General features: G+C 38.7%; 1 protein-coding gene across 1 annotated transcript; it reads left to right on the top strand.

Annotated features, from left to right (window-relative positions):
• The first annotated feature begins 17,139 nt into the window (after positions 1 to 17,139).
• LOC122439264 (olfactory receptor 2Y1) lies at positions 17,140 to 18,205 on the top strand. The gene has a single exon (XM_043464354.1). The coding sequence runs from the start codon at positions 17,267 to 17,269 to the stop codon at positions 18,203 to 18,205; it is 939 nt and encodes a 312-aa protein (XP_043320289.1). The 5' UTR covers positions 17,140 to 17,266.
• Positions 18,206 to 20,127: the final 1,922 nt, after the last annotated feature.

Genomic DNA, 20,127 nt, shown 5'->3' on the forward strand with positions numbered 1-20,127 from the left:
GGGACTGATTCCCTTTAGGATGGACTGGTTGGATCTCCTTGCAGTCCAAGGGACTCTCAAGAGTCTTTCTCCAACACTACAGTTCAAAAACATCAATTCTTCGGTGCTCAGCTTTCTTTATAGTCCAACTTTCACATCCATGCATGATCACTGGAAAAACCATAGCCTTTACTAGACAGACCTTTGTTGACAAAGTAATGTCTCTGCTGTTTAATATGCTATCTATGTTGGTCATAACTTTCCTTCCAAGGAGTAAGTGTCTTTTAATTTCATGGCTGCAATCACCATCTGCAGTGATTTTGGAGACCAGAAAAATAAAGTCAGCTACTGGTTCCACTGTTTCCCCATCTATTTGCCATGAAGTGATGGGACCAGATGCCATGATCTTAGTTTTCTGAATGTTGAGCTTTAAGCCAACTTTTTCACTCTCCTCTTTCACTTTCATCAAGAGGCTCTTTAGTTCCTCTTCACTTTCTGCCATAAGGGTGGTGTCATCTGCATTTCTGAGGTTATTGATATTTCTCCTGGCAATCTTGATTCCAGCTTGTGCTTCCTCCAGCTCAGCGTTTGTCATGATGTACTCTGCATAGAAGTTAAATAAGCAGGGTGACAATATACTGCCTTTACATACTCCTTTTCCTATTTAGAACCAGCCTGTTGTTCCATGTCCAGTTCTAACTGTTGCTTCCTGACCTGCATACAGGTTTCTCAAGAGACAGGTCAGGTGGTCTGGTATTCCCATCTCTTTCAGAATTTTCCACAGTTTATTGTGATCCACACAGTCAAAAGCTTTGGCATAGTCAATAAAGCAGAAATAGATGTTTTTCTGGAACTCTCTGCTTTTTCGATGATCTATCAGATGTTTGCAATTGATCTCTGGTTCCTCTGCCTTTTCTAAAACCAGCTTGAACATCTGGAAGTTCACGGTTCATGTATTGCTGAAGCCTGGCTTGGACAATTTTGAGCATTACCTTACTATGAGTGAGATGAGTGCATTGTGTGGTAGTTTGAGCATTCTTTGGCATTGCCTTTCTTAGGGATTGGAATGAAAACTGACCTTTTCCAGTCCTGTGGCCACTGCTGAGTTTTCCAAATTTGCTGCCATATTGAGTGCAGCACTTTCACAGCATCATCTTTTAGGATTTGAAATAGCTCAAGTGGGATTCCATCACCTCCACTAGCTTTGTTTGTAGTGATGCTTCCTAAGGCCCAATTGAGTTCACATTCCGGGATGTCTGGCTCTAGGTGAGTGATCACACCATCGTGATTATCTGGGTTGTGAAGATCTTTTTTGTACAGTTCTTCTGTGTATTCTTGCCACTTCTTCTTAGTATCTTCTGCTTCTGTTAGGTCCATACCATTTCTGTCCTTTATCGAGCCCATCTTTGCATGAAATGTTCCCTTGGTATCTCTAATTTTCTTGAAGAGATCGCTAGTCTTTCTTATTTGATTGTTTTCCTCTATTTATTTGCACTGATCACTGAGGAAGGCTTTCTTATCTCTCCTGGCTATTCTTTGGAACTCTGCATTCAAATGGGTATGTCTTTCCTTTTCTCCTTTGCTTTTCGCTTCCCTTCTTTTCACAGCTATTTGTAAGGCCTTCTCAGACAGCCATTTGGTTTTATGTATTTCTTTTTCTTGGGGATGGCCTTGATTCCTGTGTCCTGTACAATATCACGAACCACCGTCCATAGTTCATCAGGCCCTCTGTGTATCAGATCTATCTGCTTCTGTTAGGGCCACACAATTTCTGTCCTTTATTGTGCCCATCTTCACATGAAATATTCCCTTGGTATCTCTAATCTTTTTGGAGAGATCTCTAGTCTTTCCCATTCTATTGTTTTCCTCTGTTTCTTAGCATTGATCACTTAGGAAGGTTTTCTTATCTCTCCTTGCTATTCTTTGGAACTCTGCATTCAGATGTGTATATCTTTTTTCTCCTTTGCCTTTTGCTTCTCTTCTTTTCTCAGCTATTTTTAAGGCCTCCTCAGACAGCCATTTTGCCTTTCTGAGTTTTTTTTTCCCTTGGGAATGGTTTTGATCACCACCTCCTGTACAATGTTACAAACTGCCATCCATAGTTCTTCAGGCATTCTGTCTATCAGATCTAATCCCTTGACTCTATTTGTCCCTTCCACTGTATAATCATAAGGGATTTGATTTAGGTCATACCTGAATGGTCTAGTGGTTTTCCCTATTTTCTTCAATTTAAGTCTGAATTTTGCAATGAGGAGTTCATGATTTGAGCCACAGTCATCTCCTGGTCTTATTTTTGTTGATTGTTTAGAGCTTCTCCATCTTTGGCTGCAAAGAATATAATCAATCTGATTTTGGTATTGACCATCTGGTGATGTCCATGTGTAGAGTCATCTCTTGTGTTGGAAGAGGGTGTTTGCTATGACCGGTACATCATCTTGGCAAAACTCTGTCAGCCTTTGCCCTGATTCATTTTGTACACCAAGGCCAAACTTGCCTATTACTTTAGGTATCTCTTGAATTCCTACTTTTGCATTCCAGTCCTCTGTGATGAAAAGAACATCTTTTTTTTTTTTTTTTTGGTGTGTTAGTTCTAGAAGGTCTTGCAGGTCTTCATAGCACCATTCAGTTTCAGCTCCTTCAGCGTTAGTGGTTGGGGCATAGACTTGGATTACTGTGATATTGAAAGGTTTGCTTTGGAAACAAACACAGATCATTTTGTTGTTTTTGAGACTGTACCCAGGTACTGCATTTTGGACCGTTTGTTGACTATGAGGGCTACTCCATTTCTTCCAAGGGATTCTTGCCCACAATAGTAGATATAATGATCATCAAAATTAAATCCTTCCATTCCAGTCATTTTGGTTCACTGAGTCCTAAAACGTTGATGTGCACTCTTGCTATCTCCTGTTTGACCACTTCCAATTTGGCCACCTGATGTGAAGAGCTGACTCATTGGAAAAGACCCTGCTGCTGGGAAAGATTGAGGGTAGGAGGAGAAGGGGACGACAGAGGATGAGATGATTGGATGGCATCACCGACTCAATGAACATGGGTTTGGGTGGACTCCGGGAGTTGGTGATGGATAGGGAAGCCTGGTGTGCTGCGGTTCATGGGGTCACAAAGAGTCGGACACGACTGAGAGACTGAACTGAACTGAACTGAATTTACTGATTCATGGACCTAATATTCCAGGTTCCTATGCAATATTGTTCTTTACAGCACTGGACTTTACTTCCACCACCAGACACACCCACAACTGGGCATTGTTTTTGCTTTGGCTCAGCCTCTTCACTCCTTCTGAAGCTGTTCTCTGCTCTTCTCCAGTAGAATACTGGGCACCTACCGACCTGGGAAGTTCATCCTTCAGTGTCACATCTTCTTGCCTTTTCATACTGTTCATCAGGTTTTGAAAGCAAGAATACTGAAGTGGTCTACCATTCCCTTCTCTAGCAGACCATATTTTGTCAGAACACTCCACCATGACACATCTGTCTTGGGTAGCCCTACATGGCACAAAGCAGTGTGTGTATGACTTTCCCAAAGTCCCTAACTATCCCTTCCCCCTGGCAATCGTGAGTTCATTTTCTAAGTCACTGAGTCTCTTTCTGTTTTGTAAGTAAGTTTATTTGTATGATTTCTTTTTAGATTCCACATATAAAGGATGGCATACAATATTTCTCCTTCTCAGTATGACTTACTTTATTCAGTATGACACTCCCTAGGTCCATCCATGTTGCTGCAAATGGCATTGTTTCATTCTTTTTGATAGCTGACTAATATTACACTAAATGATCACATGAACCACAGCCTTGTATAACTCAGTGAAACTATGAACCATGGCATGCAGGGCCACCCAAAATGGATGGGTCATTGTGGAGAGCTCTGACAAAATGTGGTCCATTCATGAAATGAATGGCAAAATGCTGCAGTATTCTTGCCTTGGGAATCCTAAGAACAGTATGAAAAGGCAAAAAGATGACACTGGAAGATGAGCCCCCAAGGTCAATAGGTGTCCAATATGCTACTGGGGAAGAGTGGGGAAATAACTCCAAAAAGAATGGAGAGGCTGAGCCAGAGAGGAAATGACACCTGGTTGTGGATGTGTCTGGTGGTGAAAGTAAAGTCCAATTCTGTAAAGAACAAAATGGCATAGGAACATGGAATGTTAGGTTCATGGATCAACATAAATTAGACGTGGTCAAGCAGTAGATGGCAAGAGTAATCACTGACATTTTAGGAATCAGTGAACTAAAATGGACAGGAATGGGCAAATTTAATTCAGATGACCAATTTACCTACTGCTGTGGGCAAGAATCCCTTACAAAAAATGGAGTAGCCCTCATAGTCAACAAAAGATTTGGAAATGCAGTACTTAGGTGCATTATCAAAAATGACAGAATTATCTCTTTATGAGCAGATAATTGGATTAAAACTTTACTGAGCAAGGCCCTGCTCACCAGAGCAAGACCCAGTTTTTCCCACCACCAGTCCCTCCAATCAAGAAGCTTACACAAACTTCTTTGCCTCATCCATCAGAAGGCAGACAGAAGAAGCAAGAAGAAGCACAGTCCCACAGCACCTAAAACAAAAACCTTATTACAGAAAGTTAATTGTGTAAAAAGCAGAAAGTTATGTCCCAGATGAAAGGACAAGGTAAAATCCCAGAAAAACAATGAAATGAAGTGGAGATAGGCAACCTTCCAGAAAAATAATTCAGAATAATGATAGTGAAGATGATTCAGGATCTTGGGAACATAATGGAGGCAAAGATTGGAAAATAGAAGAACTGGCTACCAAAAATCTACAAGAACTAAGGAACAAACAAACAGACATGAATAATACACTAGAAGAGATCAATAGCAGAATAACTGAGGGAGAAAAACAGGTAAATGGCCTGGAGGACAGAATGGTGGAAATCACTGCCACAGAACAGAATATAGACAAAAGAATGAAAGGAAATGAAGACAGCCCAAGAGACCTGTGGGACAACATTAAACACACCAACATTTGTCTTATAGGGGTCCCAGAAGGAGAGGAGAGAAAGGACCCAATAAAATATTTGAAATATTTGAAATAATAGCTGAAAACTTCCCTAATGTGGGAAAGGAAATAACCAAGTCCAGGATGCACAGAGTCCCAGGTAAGATAAATCCAAGGAGGAGCACACCAAGACACATAGCAATCATACTGACAAAAATGAGAGACAAAGGTAAAATATTAAAAACAAAAAGGGGAAAGTGACAAATAACATACAAGGAACTCCCATCAGGCCATCAGCTGATTTATCAACAGAAATGCTCAAACCAGAAAGGAATGGCACAATAAATTTTAAATGATGAAAGGGAAGAAACTACAACCAAGAATACTCTACCCAGCAAGACTCTCATTCAGATTTGATGAAGGAATCAAAAACTTTCCAGACAAGAAAAATTAAGAGAATTCAGCACCACCAAACCAGCTTTACAACAAATGTTAAAGGAACTTCTCTAGGCAGGAAACACAAGACAAGGAAAAGACGTACAGAAAATAAAGCCAAAACAATTAAATGATAATAAGATCACACATATCAATAATTACCTTAAATGTATATGGATTGAATGCCTCAACCAAAAGACATAGACTGGGTGGGGGGATGAAAGCATGCGCATGTATGCACTTCCCCTTACCGCATCACTCTGCTTGACCACACCCCCAATCATATACAATTATTTTATATTGTTAAGTTAATTATGTTCCCATTATGGCTTGTAATTATAATTATCTTTTACATTTTTTCTGGCTATTGATTGCAAAAACTGATAAAAATCTTTCACTATTGTGATTATGTAACTATTACTCACTTAATGCCATCGTATCATGATTGGTCAACAGAAAAATAATAGAACTCTATATCATCAAAACTATAGTTTAATAGAAAAACCTGTAATCACTTTTTAAAATCCAGATGCATATCAGAATTGTCTTAAAATATTTTGAAAAATACAAATTTTTGCCCCCAGGTATTGCTTTTTCTCTCCAGAGCTCCAGATATGTTTCTAATGAGTAGCCATGTTTAAAAACAGCTGGACTATATGATGATCTTTTACTTTTACCTAGTTTATTTCACTTTTTCTATTTCATATTCAGTGCTCCCATTTAATTTAGTTTATGTTTTCCAATTTCTTCATCTCTTTTTTTTAATGTTCTTTCTCTAGCCTTTATCAAGTGTTGTAGAAAAGCTTTTGTATACATATGTAAATAATATATACAATATATATATATTTTAGAAAACTTATAAATTTTTGCCTAACTAAAAAATTTATGACATTTTTATTTCACTTATTTGACTTAGTATGAGTAGAATGCTAGATTTCTAATTTAAAAAATAGGTATGCAGCAAGCAACAAAGGCTTACTGTACAGCACAGGGAACTATAGTCAATATCTTGTAATAACCTATGATGGAAAATAATTTCAAAAATAGTATACGTGTGTATGTATAACTGAATCACCTTGCTGTGCACCTGAAACATTGTAAGTCAACTATGCTTCAATAAAATATACATATTAAGACAAAAAAGAATTGGTATTAAAGGCATATGTACTTGAATATGTGTGCACATGTGCCTCATAAATAAAGTGAGAAATCAAAATAGAGATTAGGAGACTTTTGTAATGTACATAACTAACATAAAATTAATATGGAAAATATAAAATGCATCCTATGATTGTTTTAGACAAATTCCAATATCCTAATAAAATGGGGAATATATATATATATATTTTTTCATTTATTTTTATTAGTTGGAGGCTAATTACTTTACAATATTGTAGTGGGTTTTGTCATACATTGACATGAATGGGGAATATATATTTGCAGATAAATCCTGAAGCAAATTGAACGGACAATGACATGCAAGAAGATGCTCAACTTTACTAATAATCAATAAAGTGTAAATTAAAATGACAATGAAATACAATTTCATATCCATCTGATGAGGAAACATTTAAAGGTTTTTATAAAGATAGAAATAAGATAAACTCCTTAAAAATGCAATTTTGGAATACCTTTGGATGTTGATGATCATCATCTCCTATGACTAAGGAATTTTATGCTGTGATAAGTATCTAGAGAAATTTCTGCAGCCAGGCACAAGAGTTATGAACAAATATGCTCTCTGCCTCACTGTTTGATGTAGCAAAATATTTAACACAATAGTTCATTCTTCAAAATTAGTGATTAAACGGTGGTGTTTATACCATGAAATTCTATATAGCAATTAAAATGAATAAACTCCACATACCCTTCCACTTAGCAGAGAATCATCTCCAGAGACCTGTTTTTGCTCACTCATCTATATTTATCTTCATTGCTACATATTTTTAGTAGATTGTGTGGCATATCTATAGTCAGTGGAAAGTTATTCAGCCCTAAAAAAAGAATAGTGTTGATATATGCCATGTACAAACCTTGAATGCATGAAACTAAGGGAAAGAAGCTAGACAGAGAAAAGATTACATATTTTAGGATTCCATCTATACGAAATTTTCAGAAAAGGCAAATCTGTATATAAAGAAATATATCAGTGCTTGCCTGGGGCAGAAGGTGATAACAGGGAGTGATAACAAATGGGCATGAATTTTCTTTTTGGACTAATGAAAATGTTCTAAGATGTTGGATGCACAACTGTATGAATGTGTGAAAAGCCACTGAATTATACACTTTAATTGGTTGAATTGTATGATATGTAAATTATAGCTGACTCATTTGAGAAGACCCTGATGCTGGGAAAGATTGAGTGCAGGAGAAGGGGATAACAGAAGATGAGATGGTTGGATGGCATCACTGACTCAATGGACACAGGTTTGGGTGAACTCCGGGAGTTGGTGATGGACAGGGAGGCCTGGCGTGCTGCGGTTCATGGGGTCACAAAGAGTCGGACACAATTGGGCAGCTGAACAACAACAACATAGTTTTTTTTGACACTAATGCCAATTAACTAATAGTAAAATGATGCTCAGTAAAGTAATAGTGTTTAAATATTTTAATGTTTCCCTAAATGATGTTAAGCTCTCTGAGTGAAGGGAGAGAGTATTGCACTTATCACTCAGATTGCAATTATTTTATGTGGTATCTGTCTTCTGTTAGACAGTAGACTCAAGTACAGTCATTTTCTGCATTTGTTTCAGACAAAGAGAAGGCACAGAACCCGTGTTTGTGTTACAGTAATGTTTCTCAGGTGGCACTAATAGTGAAGAATCCACCTGCTAATGCAGGAGATGCAAAAGACATAAGTTTGATCCTTGGGTCGGGCAGCTGCCCTTGAGTAGGAAATGGTAACCTGCTCCAGTGCTCTTGCCTGGAAAATTTCATGGACAGAGGAGCCTGTGAGCTACAGTCCATGGGGCCACAGAGAATCGGACACAACGGGGTGATTGAGAACGTATCACTGAATGAATGTCTCCCATAGGCTGGCACTGTGTTTACAATATATCACTAATCCACAAATGGTGCTACAGGATAGGTCATGTTAATAACATCAACAATTTTTATTTTCTGAGACTCCAAAATCAATGGAGACTGTGACTGTAGACATGAAATTAAAAGACCCTTGCTCCTTGGAAGGGAAGTTATGACAAGCCTAGACAGCATATTAAAAAGCACAGACATCACTTTGCTGACAAAAGTCTGTATAGTCAAGGCTATGGGTTTTTCAGTAGTCATGTATGGTTATGAGAGTTGGTCCATTAAGAAGGCTGAACACCAAAGAACTGATGCTTTTGAATTGTGGTGCAGGAAAAGACTCTTGAGAATCCCTGGGACTGCAAGAAGATCAAACCAGTCAATCCTAAAATACTTCAACCTTGAATATTCATTAGGACTGATGCTGAAGCTGAAGCTCCAATAATTTGGCCACCTGATGCAAAGAGCTGACTCACTGGAAGAGACCCTAATGCTGAGAAAGAGTAAAGGCAAAAGGAGAAGGGGGCAGCAGAGGATGAGATGGTTGGATAACATCGCTGACTCAATGGACCAATACTTGAGCAAACTCTGGGAGATAGTGAAGGATGGGGAACCTGTCATTTTACAGTCCATGGGGTCTCAGAGTCAGACACAATTTAGCAACTGAACAACAACTCACAGGGAAACTGAGGCTTAAGTGCATCAAGAAATCTTTTAAAAACTGTTTTCCAGTATATCTCAAAAACTATATCTCAGTTTTATTGAGATATAGTTGGCATAGAACATTGTGTAAGTTTAAGGTGTACAACATGATAATTCGATATACGTATATATTGTGGAATGATTACCACAATAAGGTTAGTTAACACATCTATCACCGTATGTAGCTACCATTTTTATGTGGGTAGTGAGAATTGTTAACATCCATTCTCTTAGCAACTTTCAAGTGTATAATATAGTATTGTTAACTATAGTCAACATGCTGCACACTAGGTTCCCACAACTTATTCATCTTATATTGAGAAATTTGTACTCTTTGACAACATTCATCCATTTCTGCCCACCCCCACCTGGCAATGACCTTGCTACTTTCTATAAGAAAGCTTTTCAAGATCCCAAAGCTAGTCATGGCAGAGAAATTTTCTCTACATTATGTTATGATGCCTTAAATAAACACAAATAATTTTCAATGTTGAATTTCTTATTTACCACAGTATCTAGAACAGGGTTAATTGCTTATTTGAATGAATTAATAATGAATACATTTTATTTTAAAATTTTGTGTATTAAAGCTGAATATAAGAAGCTAAATACTAATACTTTAAATATTATGTATGAGAGAGAAATGTAAAACAATAAATTTGTCATTAAGGAAATACATATTTAATTGGATGGATGATGTGCATAAATGAGAATATGTGAGCATTCTTTGAGGAGTCCAAGGGAGGAAAAGATCTGGGGTATGTGGTGAGCACAGTAAACTTCAAGTGAGACGTGGAACTTAGTCTGAGTGGTAAGGGGCAGGTAGCATTTGGGTCAAAATAGGAGAAGTATGAAGAGTCCAAGTGTCATGAGCCAAGTGAGAAGGTATAATCTGAGGACACTATGTAGATCAGTTTGGTTGGGGCAGCGTAAGGGGGATAGAGAGAATTGAGAATTTCAAGGCAAATCATGAAGCACCAGTGAGTTGATCATAATTGCCACATTGGGGCCCAAAGTTCTCCAAGGTCTCACCTGGTAACAGTTCTCTCTTCATTGCTCTCAGGAGAACTTGGCAGTGCCCATGGGGCAGAATTGGTGCACTCAGCCTTGCAGTCAGGAGAAGGTCTGACAATAGACCAGCTCCCTCCTGGTCTGAGTCGGTGAGGGTAAGCAAGTGGGATACAGTGGGAGGGTATTCCCAGCTCCTGGCATATGTGCCCTGCTCAGGAAGGAAACATATGCAATCATCAGTTCTCTAGGAAAGGGACTCTGACCTAAGCCCTCCATCCCACAGACTAAGTTAGGATCAAAGTGGAACGCATCTTCTTCAGACATCTCTAGATGCCACCAGTCTTAAACGTGTCTCATATCACCTTAGAATCCAAAGAACTGAGAGACGTAAATGCAGTAGTTGTCTTTCCTAGATCTCTGGGTGAGTACTGAACTCCTTTGGCTTTACAATTAAAATTCATATAACTCTGGAAATATTCCATTAGGCAATTAGTATTGAGTTCCATTGTGTTGGGTCCTAGGTTTCAGGATATAGAGGTATTAAATTCATTTTAAAACTTATTTTATCACTGATAGAATCTTTACCTCTTTACCTACTCACCCACTACACACAGCAGGTAAAATAGTCTCACCTGCATCTCTTAGAACTGCATAAACTTAGGGAAATCATTGAACAATGATAAGGCTTTCAGTTTCTTTATATAAAGTATAAGGTTTGGCTTAAAATAATTTTAAAGTCCCTTCTAATCCTCAAATCCTATAATATCAATGGCTATAATACATAAAGTAAACTGTGTACATCAGAGGCGGAGACAAAGTATAGAGGCATGGTCAGAGTTGTTGAAGAGAAATCAAGGAAGTCTTCTTGGAGTAGACAACAAGACAGAATCCCTCCTATCTGGAGACAGTGTTCTGTGTAGGTAAACAGAATTGAAAAAAGCAATTTGTTAATTCAACCTTTAAGTGTGAATTAAACAGACTGGACTCTAACTATGGTTTTCTGACCTTATAAGAGAAAATGTTGGTGGGCTATTATTGAGTATTTAATAAAAGAGTCTTGAAGAGCACTGCACAGACTTGTGGGATGAGATGGGATTTGTGTGTGAGAGCAGTGAGGTCAGGATAAGAGAATGGCCAAGTGATACTATGGGACAGAGCATGCGTAGAAGGATGTTTTAGTATCTAATAAGGTTTGATAATTTAATCTTCCAAAAATGAACAAGAGAGCTATTATGCAGGTATACTAGGAGGAAATGAAATTAGATTAGGTTCATATTTAAGGATGGATATTCTAACAATGAAGGTTAGGAAGGAATTTCTGGGATCTCTTTCTCTCTCTCTCTCTCTCTCTTTTTTTTTTTCCTAGAATAGAAGATTAAATTTTCTGATTTGAATCTGGCTCCACTGTAGTCAGACAACATTGTTAAATTAGTGTATTGGCATTAAGGATGTATTACTGCATGCTGTTGAATAAAAACTATAAACATGATTTCTGTTCTAATTATTAATAATAACTATTATTAATTCTCATAATTAATAATAATTCTGTTCTCATTAATAATAACTATCATTATTTATAGTGATAATGCCCATACACAGATGCATGTACATACAGACACAAACACAAAGATAAGCACAAAATTTGATATGTACTGTAGAAAATCAACAGTCTCATATGCAGATATCAAAATGCTTTGTGTGTGCCCAGGAAATTAAGAATAAGAGTAAAAAAATTTTTAAACATAATTTAAGATTAGAAAAATATAAATCAGAACTGGGTTAGATCATCTGGGTCAGATCATCTAACTTAATCTTCCAGTTAGTGCAGGAACATTTTTACAACATTCTGAAATGTCAACTTTCAGCCTCTGAATGAGGAAGCTCTCAAGTGGCAAGGAAATCACTACATTTCCAGGCAGTGTATTTTTAGACTGCTTCATTTTTTTCCCCCAAGCTTTTCTTTCTATTGAGCCACAGTCTCAGGAAGTCACAGCCACAGTGTAAGTTCCACCAGTTCGTTATACCTCTGCCTTTGGAGGAGTACAAAGCAAATTCAATACCTTTTCCATAAGATAGATCTTTGAACACGTATACATGCTATCATGCTTGTCTTTAAGTGAACTCTTTTCTAATCTGAAAAGCACAATTAAAACCTCTGTTTCTCATGAAGGATATTTTCAGTGCCTTATTAATTTTACTGCCCTTAGGTTCTATGGATTTTTGTCAAGGTTTTAATTCCTTGAGCTTGCAAAATACTCAAAATTCTATCTGGCCAGGGCAGAGTATTGGGTGCTGTACTTTTATTTAAATGTGAAGTTGCACAAGGGTAATTTGTTAAAACCTAGATATGGATGGGATGAAAATACTTGTTTTTAGGAACTAGTTAAATCAGCCTAATATAATTTTCTTCTTTTACTGGAATGATAGATTTGGGAAATATGAAAGGAAATGGATATTTGGAAGCTATCACCTTCACTTAAGGAACATAGAATCCAGAAAAGTGTTCATATCATGATTATTTCTTCAACATTTGGAGGATTGTCAGTTGGAAGAAGGTTTGTATTTGCTCTGTGTGCTCCCTTAATGAGACTTTCCCTATCCTCAGTTGTACACACTGGGACTTTTCGCATGAAGGCTCTGTGATGCCCAATCCATGAGTCAGTTTGAACAGAACAGGGCTTGCATTATGGTCAAGCCCACCTGGGTTTTGAGATGTAAGACTAGGAGTAATGTGTGGGATCTACCAGGGTCCCAACCTTAGGTCAATGTGAGGAATAACTTGTTACTGTTATTGAAAGATGGAAAAAGACTCCCAGGAGTTTGTGAGTAAGTATAGTTTTTCTTTTCATAAGTACCAACCAGATATGAGCATGAAACAGATCCCAGCCACTGAGGCTAGAGGGAGTGGAGAAGTGAAGCTCCGTGAGGGATGGGAATGTTGAACTGGTTCCTGAGTGGTAAATATGTGACCAATGTGTGATGAGCTGTGCTGAATAAAGGGGGTCACTGGCAATAGCCTAGTGAAAGATTTGATGTGATACTTGAGATGACACGTATGCTGTAGTTCTGGGAAATCAGCTCATTCCCAGCAGGGCTCTAAGGGTTAGGAAGCAGGAAATATCCCCTTAGGAAGGCAACTCACAAGAGGTCAGGCAGGTGCCAAGGCCACGGTTGGTCAGAGGAAGGTTAACAGGATGAAGTAAAGATATAAAAACTTTGATTTGGAGGCTATGTAAACATTGATTCTTTCTCTCATCACATCAGATTTCAGATAAAATGTACCGGATCCCAAGAGAACAGAACTACTGCATCTCATTTTTTAAGTAAGGCTGAAACTGCAGTAAGACTTCAGATCTTTCTAAGTACCTGTTAAATATGGTACAAGTGAATGCCTGCAGGCATCAGGAATTTAATTATTGCGGACTTATGTGCTCATCACTGCTCAAGGTATTAAAACTATAATTGTGATCAGGATAGATAGAGCTCTAATGTGATGAGATAGAGGAATGATTAAATCAGAAACTGAAGTTGAATGTGGTAAATTGTATATGAGAAGGTACAGCACTTTACAGGGTCACGTGTGTGTATGTGTGTCTGTGTGTGTGTCTGTGTGTGTGTGTGTGTGTCGATGACCTGTGCATCATAGGACATTAAGCAGCATCTTTGGTCTCAATCCACTAGATGCCAATTGTATCAACTAAAAATGTCCCCTGAGGGGTAAAACTGGCCTGGTTGAGAACTGCTGTCTTAGAAGAAGTGAAATCTAAGCTGTGATCTGAATCCAACATGAGGGTGTAGAGGCTGACAACTAGTTTTCTAGTTTGGCAAGCTATGTAGCTTGGTAGTGCCCATTCCTGAGACGGAACACACAGGATAAGAACCAGTTTTATTCTTATGATGAGTTCAGTATTAGACATTGTTGAGTTCCAAGTGCTTAGGGGACATCCAAGGGAAGATTCGCAGCACAAATATGGCTAAACTAAACTAAAGCAGTTTGAAGTTCAGAACAGAGATCAGGGGATGGAGAGATATACTTGAGTGTTATTACCATTGATTCATGCCTGGGGTGGATGGCATTTTCCAGGAACCGTCTGCAAAGTGGTTAAAAAAAAAAAAAAGAAGAAGATCCGGGGTGGAACCTTGAGGAGGAATGCCAACATGTAAGAAATGCGCAGAAAAATAGGATTATACCTAAGAGATTAAGGAATGGGCAGAGAAGTAGAAAGACATCCAGGAAAGCAAAGGCAGAATTTTCATATAGAGGGAGACAGTAGTCAACACATAAAATGCTGAGACAAAGATAAGAACTGACAATGTCCCTGAATTTTCTCATGAAGACTTGTGAGGATAAAACCCTTATTGCAGTGGGTTGAAGGATAAATGGAAGGAAGTAGTTGAAACGTTGAACATAGACAACTCTTTTAATAAACTAATTTATGAGGGAGGAGAAAAGAGGGCAGAAACTAGTAGGGGACACAGGGCGAAAAGAGGCTTTTTAAATTAGAGAGGCTTGATCAGATGTCATTCCTGTTGGGGAAGAGACAGTAGAGACAGAGACATTAATGTTGCATTAGAAAGGCTGCAAATTTTCAGTAGCGTTGAGATGGTCATTTGAATTATTCTTTTTAGCAGAATTTATTAGCCTGAGTTTAATCTAAAGAGAATTGCATTCTTCCAAAATTGGGTGCATGGGTCAAAGAGATAATAAATTAAGAATATTAGTAAGAAAATAGTTGACATGACATATCAAGAAATCTGAGACACATAGAGATGGGAGTAAGGAACTGATAGGAAGGAATAAAAAAGCAAAGCCATAAGTGAGGCCATAAATGAGGCAAGAGCTTCATTAAAAAAAGTTCTGGGTCTGAGATACCATGGCAGTCATGCATCAAATGGTGCAAGGACATTTGTGGAAATGACTTTTAGGTTTCCTTCCAAGCTAGAAAGGCCAAAGTCTAGACTGGATCTTTATCTAGTCTGAGCTCAAATTTGGTAAAATTCAGCAATCAAGTGGGCACTGTTGGCTTGCATTGTTTTTGGTTAGGATACTCCTACATCATCTTTGTTTTCTACCTTTTTAGTGAACAGCTGTCACATTTAATCTCCTCCATTTAACATTTGTTTAAGGTTTTGAAGCCAAGGTCAATACTATCTTATTATCTTATCTATTCGTTTAGAGCTCCTTGTTTCATCATTGTGAGATCCCTTTGAATTATGGTTTTATCATACATCATGTTACTTGTGTTTTAAAACTTTTACTCAATTGCAAATATAATTATCTCTCTGCCATCATAGAAATCCTTAACAAAATACAGAGCAGAAGTGGTTAAAAACCTTTGCACTACATGATGACAAAGCAGGAATTGTTAAACCTTTGCCACATTGCAGATGAATTAATTCTTTTGTGTTGCACAGGAAATGTATATTTCTGGAACATTTATGTTCACTAAGCATGACACAAACTTTGGAAATGCATTTGTTGATTCATTCAACAACAGTTATTGAAAACCTTTTATTCACCAGGAACCTCACTGAGAGATAGAGGCAAAATGGTGAACAAAAGCAGACCTAGTTTCATACAACTTAAAAATTAGTGGTTGAGAACAACAAGTGTTAAAAATGTGTATGGAACATTCTTTGCAGCTCACAGAATGTATCATACCTTTTAATACCAATCAAAATCCTATGAAATAAAGTTATTTTCTCTATTTTAAAGCTAAGTAGGTTAAGACTCACAGAAGCAAAATTTCCAGAACAGGTAGCACAGGCACAGTGGGTTGGTGATAGAGCTGATCTGTAGGAGCCTGACTATGGACTTTCAAGTCTATTGCACTATATTATGGTGACCATTTGAAAAACATAGTTGGTCAGAAAGAATTATGTAGAGTATTCTAAGGCATTTGGGTAGTCTCCTGATACTAAAGAGCAGCATGGTTCAAGAATTCTGAGCAGTGAAGAGACACGATCTTATTTACAATTTAAGAAAGTCATTCTGACAATAGTGTTAGGAGTTGATTCATAAATTGTCTCTAAACGAGATATCTTGGAACACTATAGAAATATTGAGCCATCAATCAAGTCATTGAAAAAATAAGATGAAAAGGAGAAAGAAGTAAAAGATATTTAGGCTATAGATTCAATAGGACATATTGAGCAATCAATTTTAGGATGGGGTGAGGAGAGATCTGAGGTAACTGCAAAATTTTTCTAGGGGGAAGAGGCTATCACTTACCAAGTAAGGGAATGCAACAGAAGCATATTTGGAGGGAAGATATGAGACTTGAACATGCTAAACTTGACATGCCTATGGATTATCTGAGTAGCAATGTCCAGAAAGAAGAGATATACTTGATTTTGAAGTTCTGAAGAGGAGTCTTGGCTGCAAACCAATACTTGGAGGTCATTATTGGTAACTGAAGCCATGAGTGGGATCACCAGAAAAAGTGTATAGGGTGAGGCGAGAGCCAGGTAAAGTTTCCAGGGAATGATAATATTTAAGACCTTATTGAAAGAAGAAACACCATCAATGGAGAATACATTGAGTTGACAAGGAGGAGAATGTGTATTTATGGAAGCCAGCGGAGAAGAAGTTTCCAAAAGGAAATATGATCAACAGTAAATAGGAAGATGGGAGAAGTCTGTACGTTACAATCATTGTCATTTTTTGACCAATTAAAATTTTATTTATATTTATGCTATGGGGATTTGATGGATATATTTATCAGTTGGAGAAGGGGGAAATTATTCTAGGCATCATAACTCATCACAAGAAGCATACTTGTTGCTAATTTTTTTTTTCCCAAAAGGATGGATCTATACTTTTCTTGATTCTTTTTGACAAATTGTCTCTGCTTTCAGACAAGGAAACATCAGGTCCGAAGGATTGAGTGGCCTGGCTGAAATCGTATAGCAAGCACATAACAGGACTGGAGTTCAAATGAAGGCCACATCATTCTTAGTCTAGTAGTCTTCACTCTCAAAGTAGGAGAAGACTGGACAGAATGGAGCTGAATAGCAAAACAGATGACACAATGAGTGAGTTAGGATTATCTAGGGAAAATTGTGAAATAATTTTTAAATCCTTCATAAGAGTCATTACATTGTCTTCTGCTATTTGAACAGGCAAAAAGCCATGGGAAGTTTCAACACCAGTTTTAGAGATGGCTTCATTTTAATGGGCTTCTCAGATCGGTCTCAACTGGAGCCCATCCTTTTTGTCTTTATTTCAATTTTCTACTCCTTAACTATCTTTGGCAACACCACCATCATCACTCTTTCCCTCCTGGAACCTCAATTGCACACGCCCATGTACTTCTTTCTTAGACATCTTTCCTTCCTGGACCTCTGCTATACCACCAGCACTGTGCCCCAGCTTCTGATCAACCTTCATGGACTTGACCGGACCATCAGCTATGAAGGGTGTGTGGTCCAGCTCTTCAGCTCCCTTGCCCTAGGCTCCACCGAATGTGTGCTCCTAGTGGTGATAGCCTTTGACCGCTATGCTGCTGTCTGTCATCCACTCCACTACACAGCCATTATGCACCCCCACCTCTGCCAGACCCTGGCTATTGCCTCCTGGGTAGGCGGCTTCATGAACTCTCTGGTTCAGACAGGCCTCATGATGGCTATGCCTCTCTGTGGTCTCCATCTCCTGAATCACTTCTTTTGTGAGATGACTGTTCTCCTGAAGCTGGCTTGTGAGGACATAGAAGGGACAGAGACCAAGATGTTTGTGGTTCGAGCCATAATCTTGGTTGTTCCTGCAGTACTAATTCTAGGCTCCTATGTATACATTGTTCAGACAGTGCTGAAAGTCAGATCAGTGGCTGGGAGAAGAAAGGCTTTTGGGACTTGTGGGTCCCATCTCTTGGTGGTTTCCCTTTTTTATGGCTCAGCCATCTATACATACCTCCAACCCATGCACAGTTATTCTGAGAGTGAGGGAAAGTTTGTAGCCCTTTTCTATACCATAGTTACCCCTATGCTTAATCCTCTAATTTATACCCTACGGAACAAGGATGTGAAGGGGGCTGTGAGGAAGGTACTAGGGAGGGGCAGATACTCAGTGTAGGAGAGAAAAGGAGAAATAATACAGTCATCTGTTGTAGCTCTCACACCTTGGAGCCCATCTGATCCCTGGAGGGGAGTTCAGTTCAGTTCAGTCACTCAGTCATGTCCGACTCTTTGGGACCTCATGAACCGCAGCATGCCAGGCCTCCCTGTCCATCATCAACTCCCAGAGTCCACCCAAACCCATGTCCACTGAGTCAGTGATGCCATCCATCCATCTCATCCTCTGTCGTCCCCTTCTCCTCCTACCCTCAATCTTTCCCAGCATCAGGGTCTTTTCCAATGAGTCAGGAGGGGAGTTAGTCATTAGAAAATAGTCCTTTATAGGCCAGAGTTTTACTGCGTTCCTTTTCTGGCAGTTGGAAGTGGATATTTCTTATGACTCTTTCTAGTTCAGTGTCTATTATTATGCAGAAGAGAGTAAGTGTTGATTCACATCAGAACTTTCCAAAGGAATGAAGTTGGAAAAAAGGTATACTGTGGCTACTTATGGAGAGTGGGCAGGGTTCTCAGCAAATCTGAGAGTGAGAGAAGACTTGACTGGAATGACAGCAAGTTTACCAAAGTCAGTGATTCCCATGTGGTGCAATATGGATGGCACTGTCCTCACAGGGAGAAGACATGAATTCACCCCTGTTCTTCTAATTAACCATGGCCCTCAGATCTCTCGGGCTTCCCTTGTGGCTCAGCTGGTAAAGAATCCACCTGCAATGTGGGAGACCTGGGTTTGATCCCTGGGTTTGGAAGATCTCCTGGAGAAGGGAAAGGCTACCCACTCCAGTATTCTGGCCTGGACAATTCCATGGACTATGACCATGGGGTCACAAAGAGTTGGACACAACTGAGTGACTTTCACTTTCACTTCACTTTCATATCACAGGACCATTTCTAAGATCTCCTTTGGTGGTTACCAGTCTATGAAACTTGACACAAATAGAGATCATGAACAGAGGTTCTTCATGGAGCATATATAGTCTCAGACATGAAGATCATTTACCTATTTGAAGAAAAGACAAAATTATTAGGCTAGCACTGAGTAATGGGAAGCATCAACATCTCATCAGCTGGACTAACAGCCTTATCATGCTGATTTGGGTCGTGGACAAGGTCTTTTCCATGGAAGAGAAGAATAGAGATGAAATGAGTATAAAAATAATGAGAAAGTGATATAGGAAAAGAAGAAAGAGCAGAAGTGAAAGACCAAAAAAAAAAAAAAAAAAAAAAAAGAGAGAGAGAGAGAGAGATTCCTGCAGTAGGCAGTGGTGGAAAGGTCAGAAGACTCTAGGGCAAGGGGGAAGGCAGAGAACACTGGAAATTCCAGTACTGTCTTTCCAATCTACATACTCAAATGATGCTTTCATGTCAAAGGTAGATATCATTGTTGATAATCTTTTACAGTAAGTCTCAGTGATTTTCACGTTGGGTTAATCTTGTTTTATTCCAGTAACAGCAACTAATATTTGTCTGCTATTTTAAAAACATTTAGGGTTTCCCTGGTAGCTCAGACGGTAAAGCGTCTGCCTACAATGCGGGAGACCCGGGTTCAATCCCTGGGTCGGGAAGATCCCCTGGAGAAGGAAATGGCAACCCACTCTAGTATTCTTGCCTGGAAAATCCCATGGACTGAGGATCCTGGTAGGCTACAGTCCATGGGGTCACAAAGAGTCGGACATGACTGAGTGACTTCACTCACTCACTGAAAACATTTTGCGTAAATTGCCATTAATCTTTACAACAGCCTTATGAAAGTTTTGTCATTTTCCCTATTTATGATTAAACTGAAGTTGCAAAGTTTTAAGTAACTTTTCCAGGTTCAGTGAGCCTGAGGTCCAGATTTATGTCATCTTAAATCCAACCTTTGTTACTACATCTTACCAGTTTTGCTTTTAAAAAAATAGAAAGTGTACTGTTGCATCTTTTAAA

This window comes from Cervus canadensis, chromosome 4, assembly GCF_019320065.1.
Source record: "Cervus canadensis isolate Bull #8, Minnesota chromosome 4, ASM1932006v1, whole genome shotgun sequence".
NCBI classification, from domain to species: domain Eukaryota; kingdom Metazoa; phylum Chordata; class Mammalia; order Artiodactyla; family Cervidae; genus Cervus; species Cervus canadensis.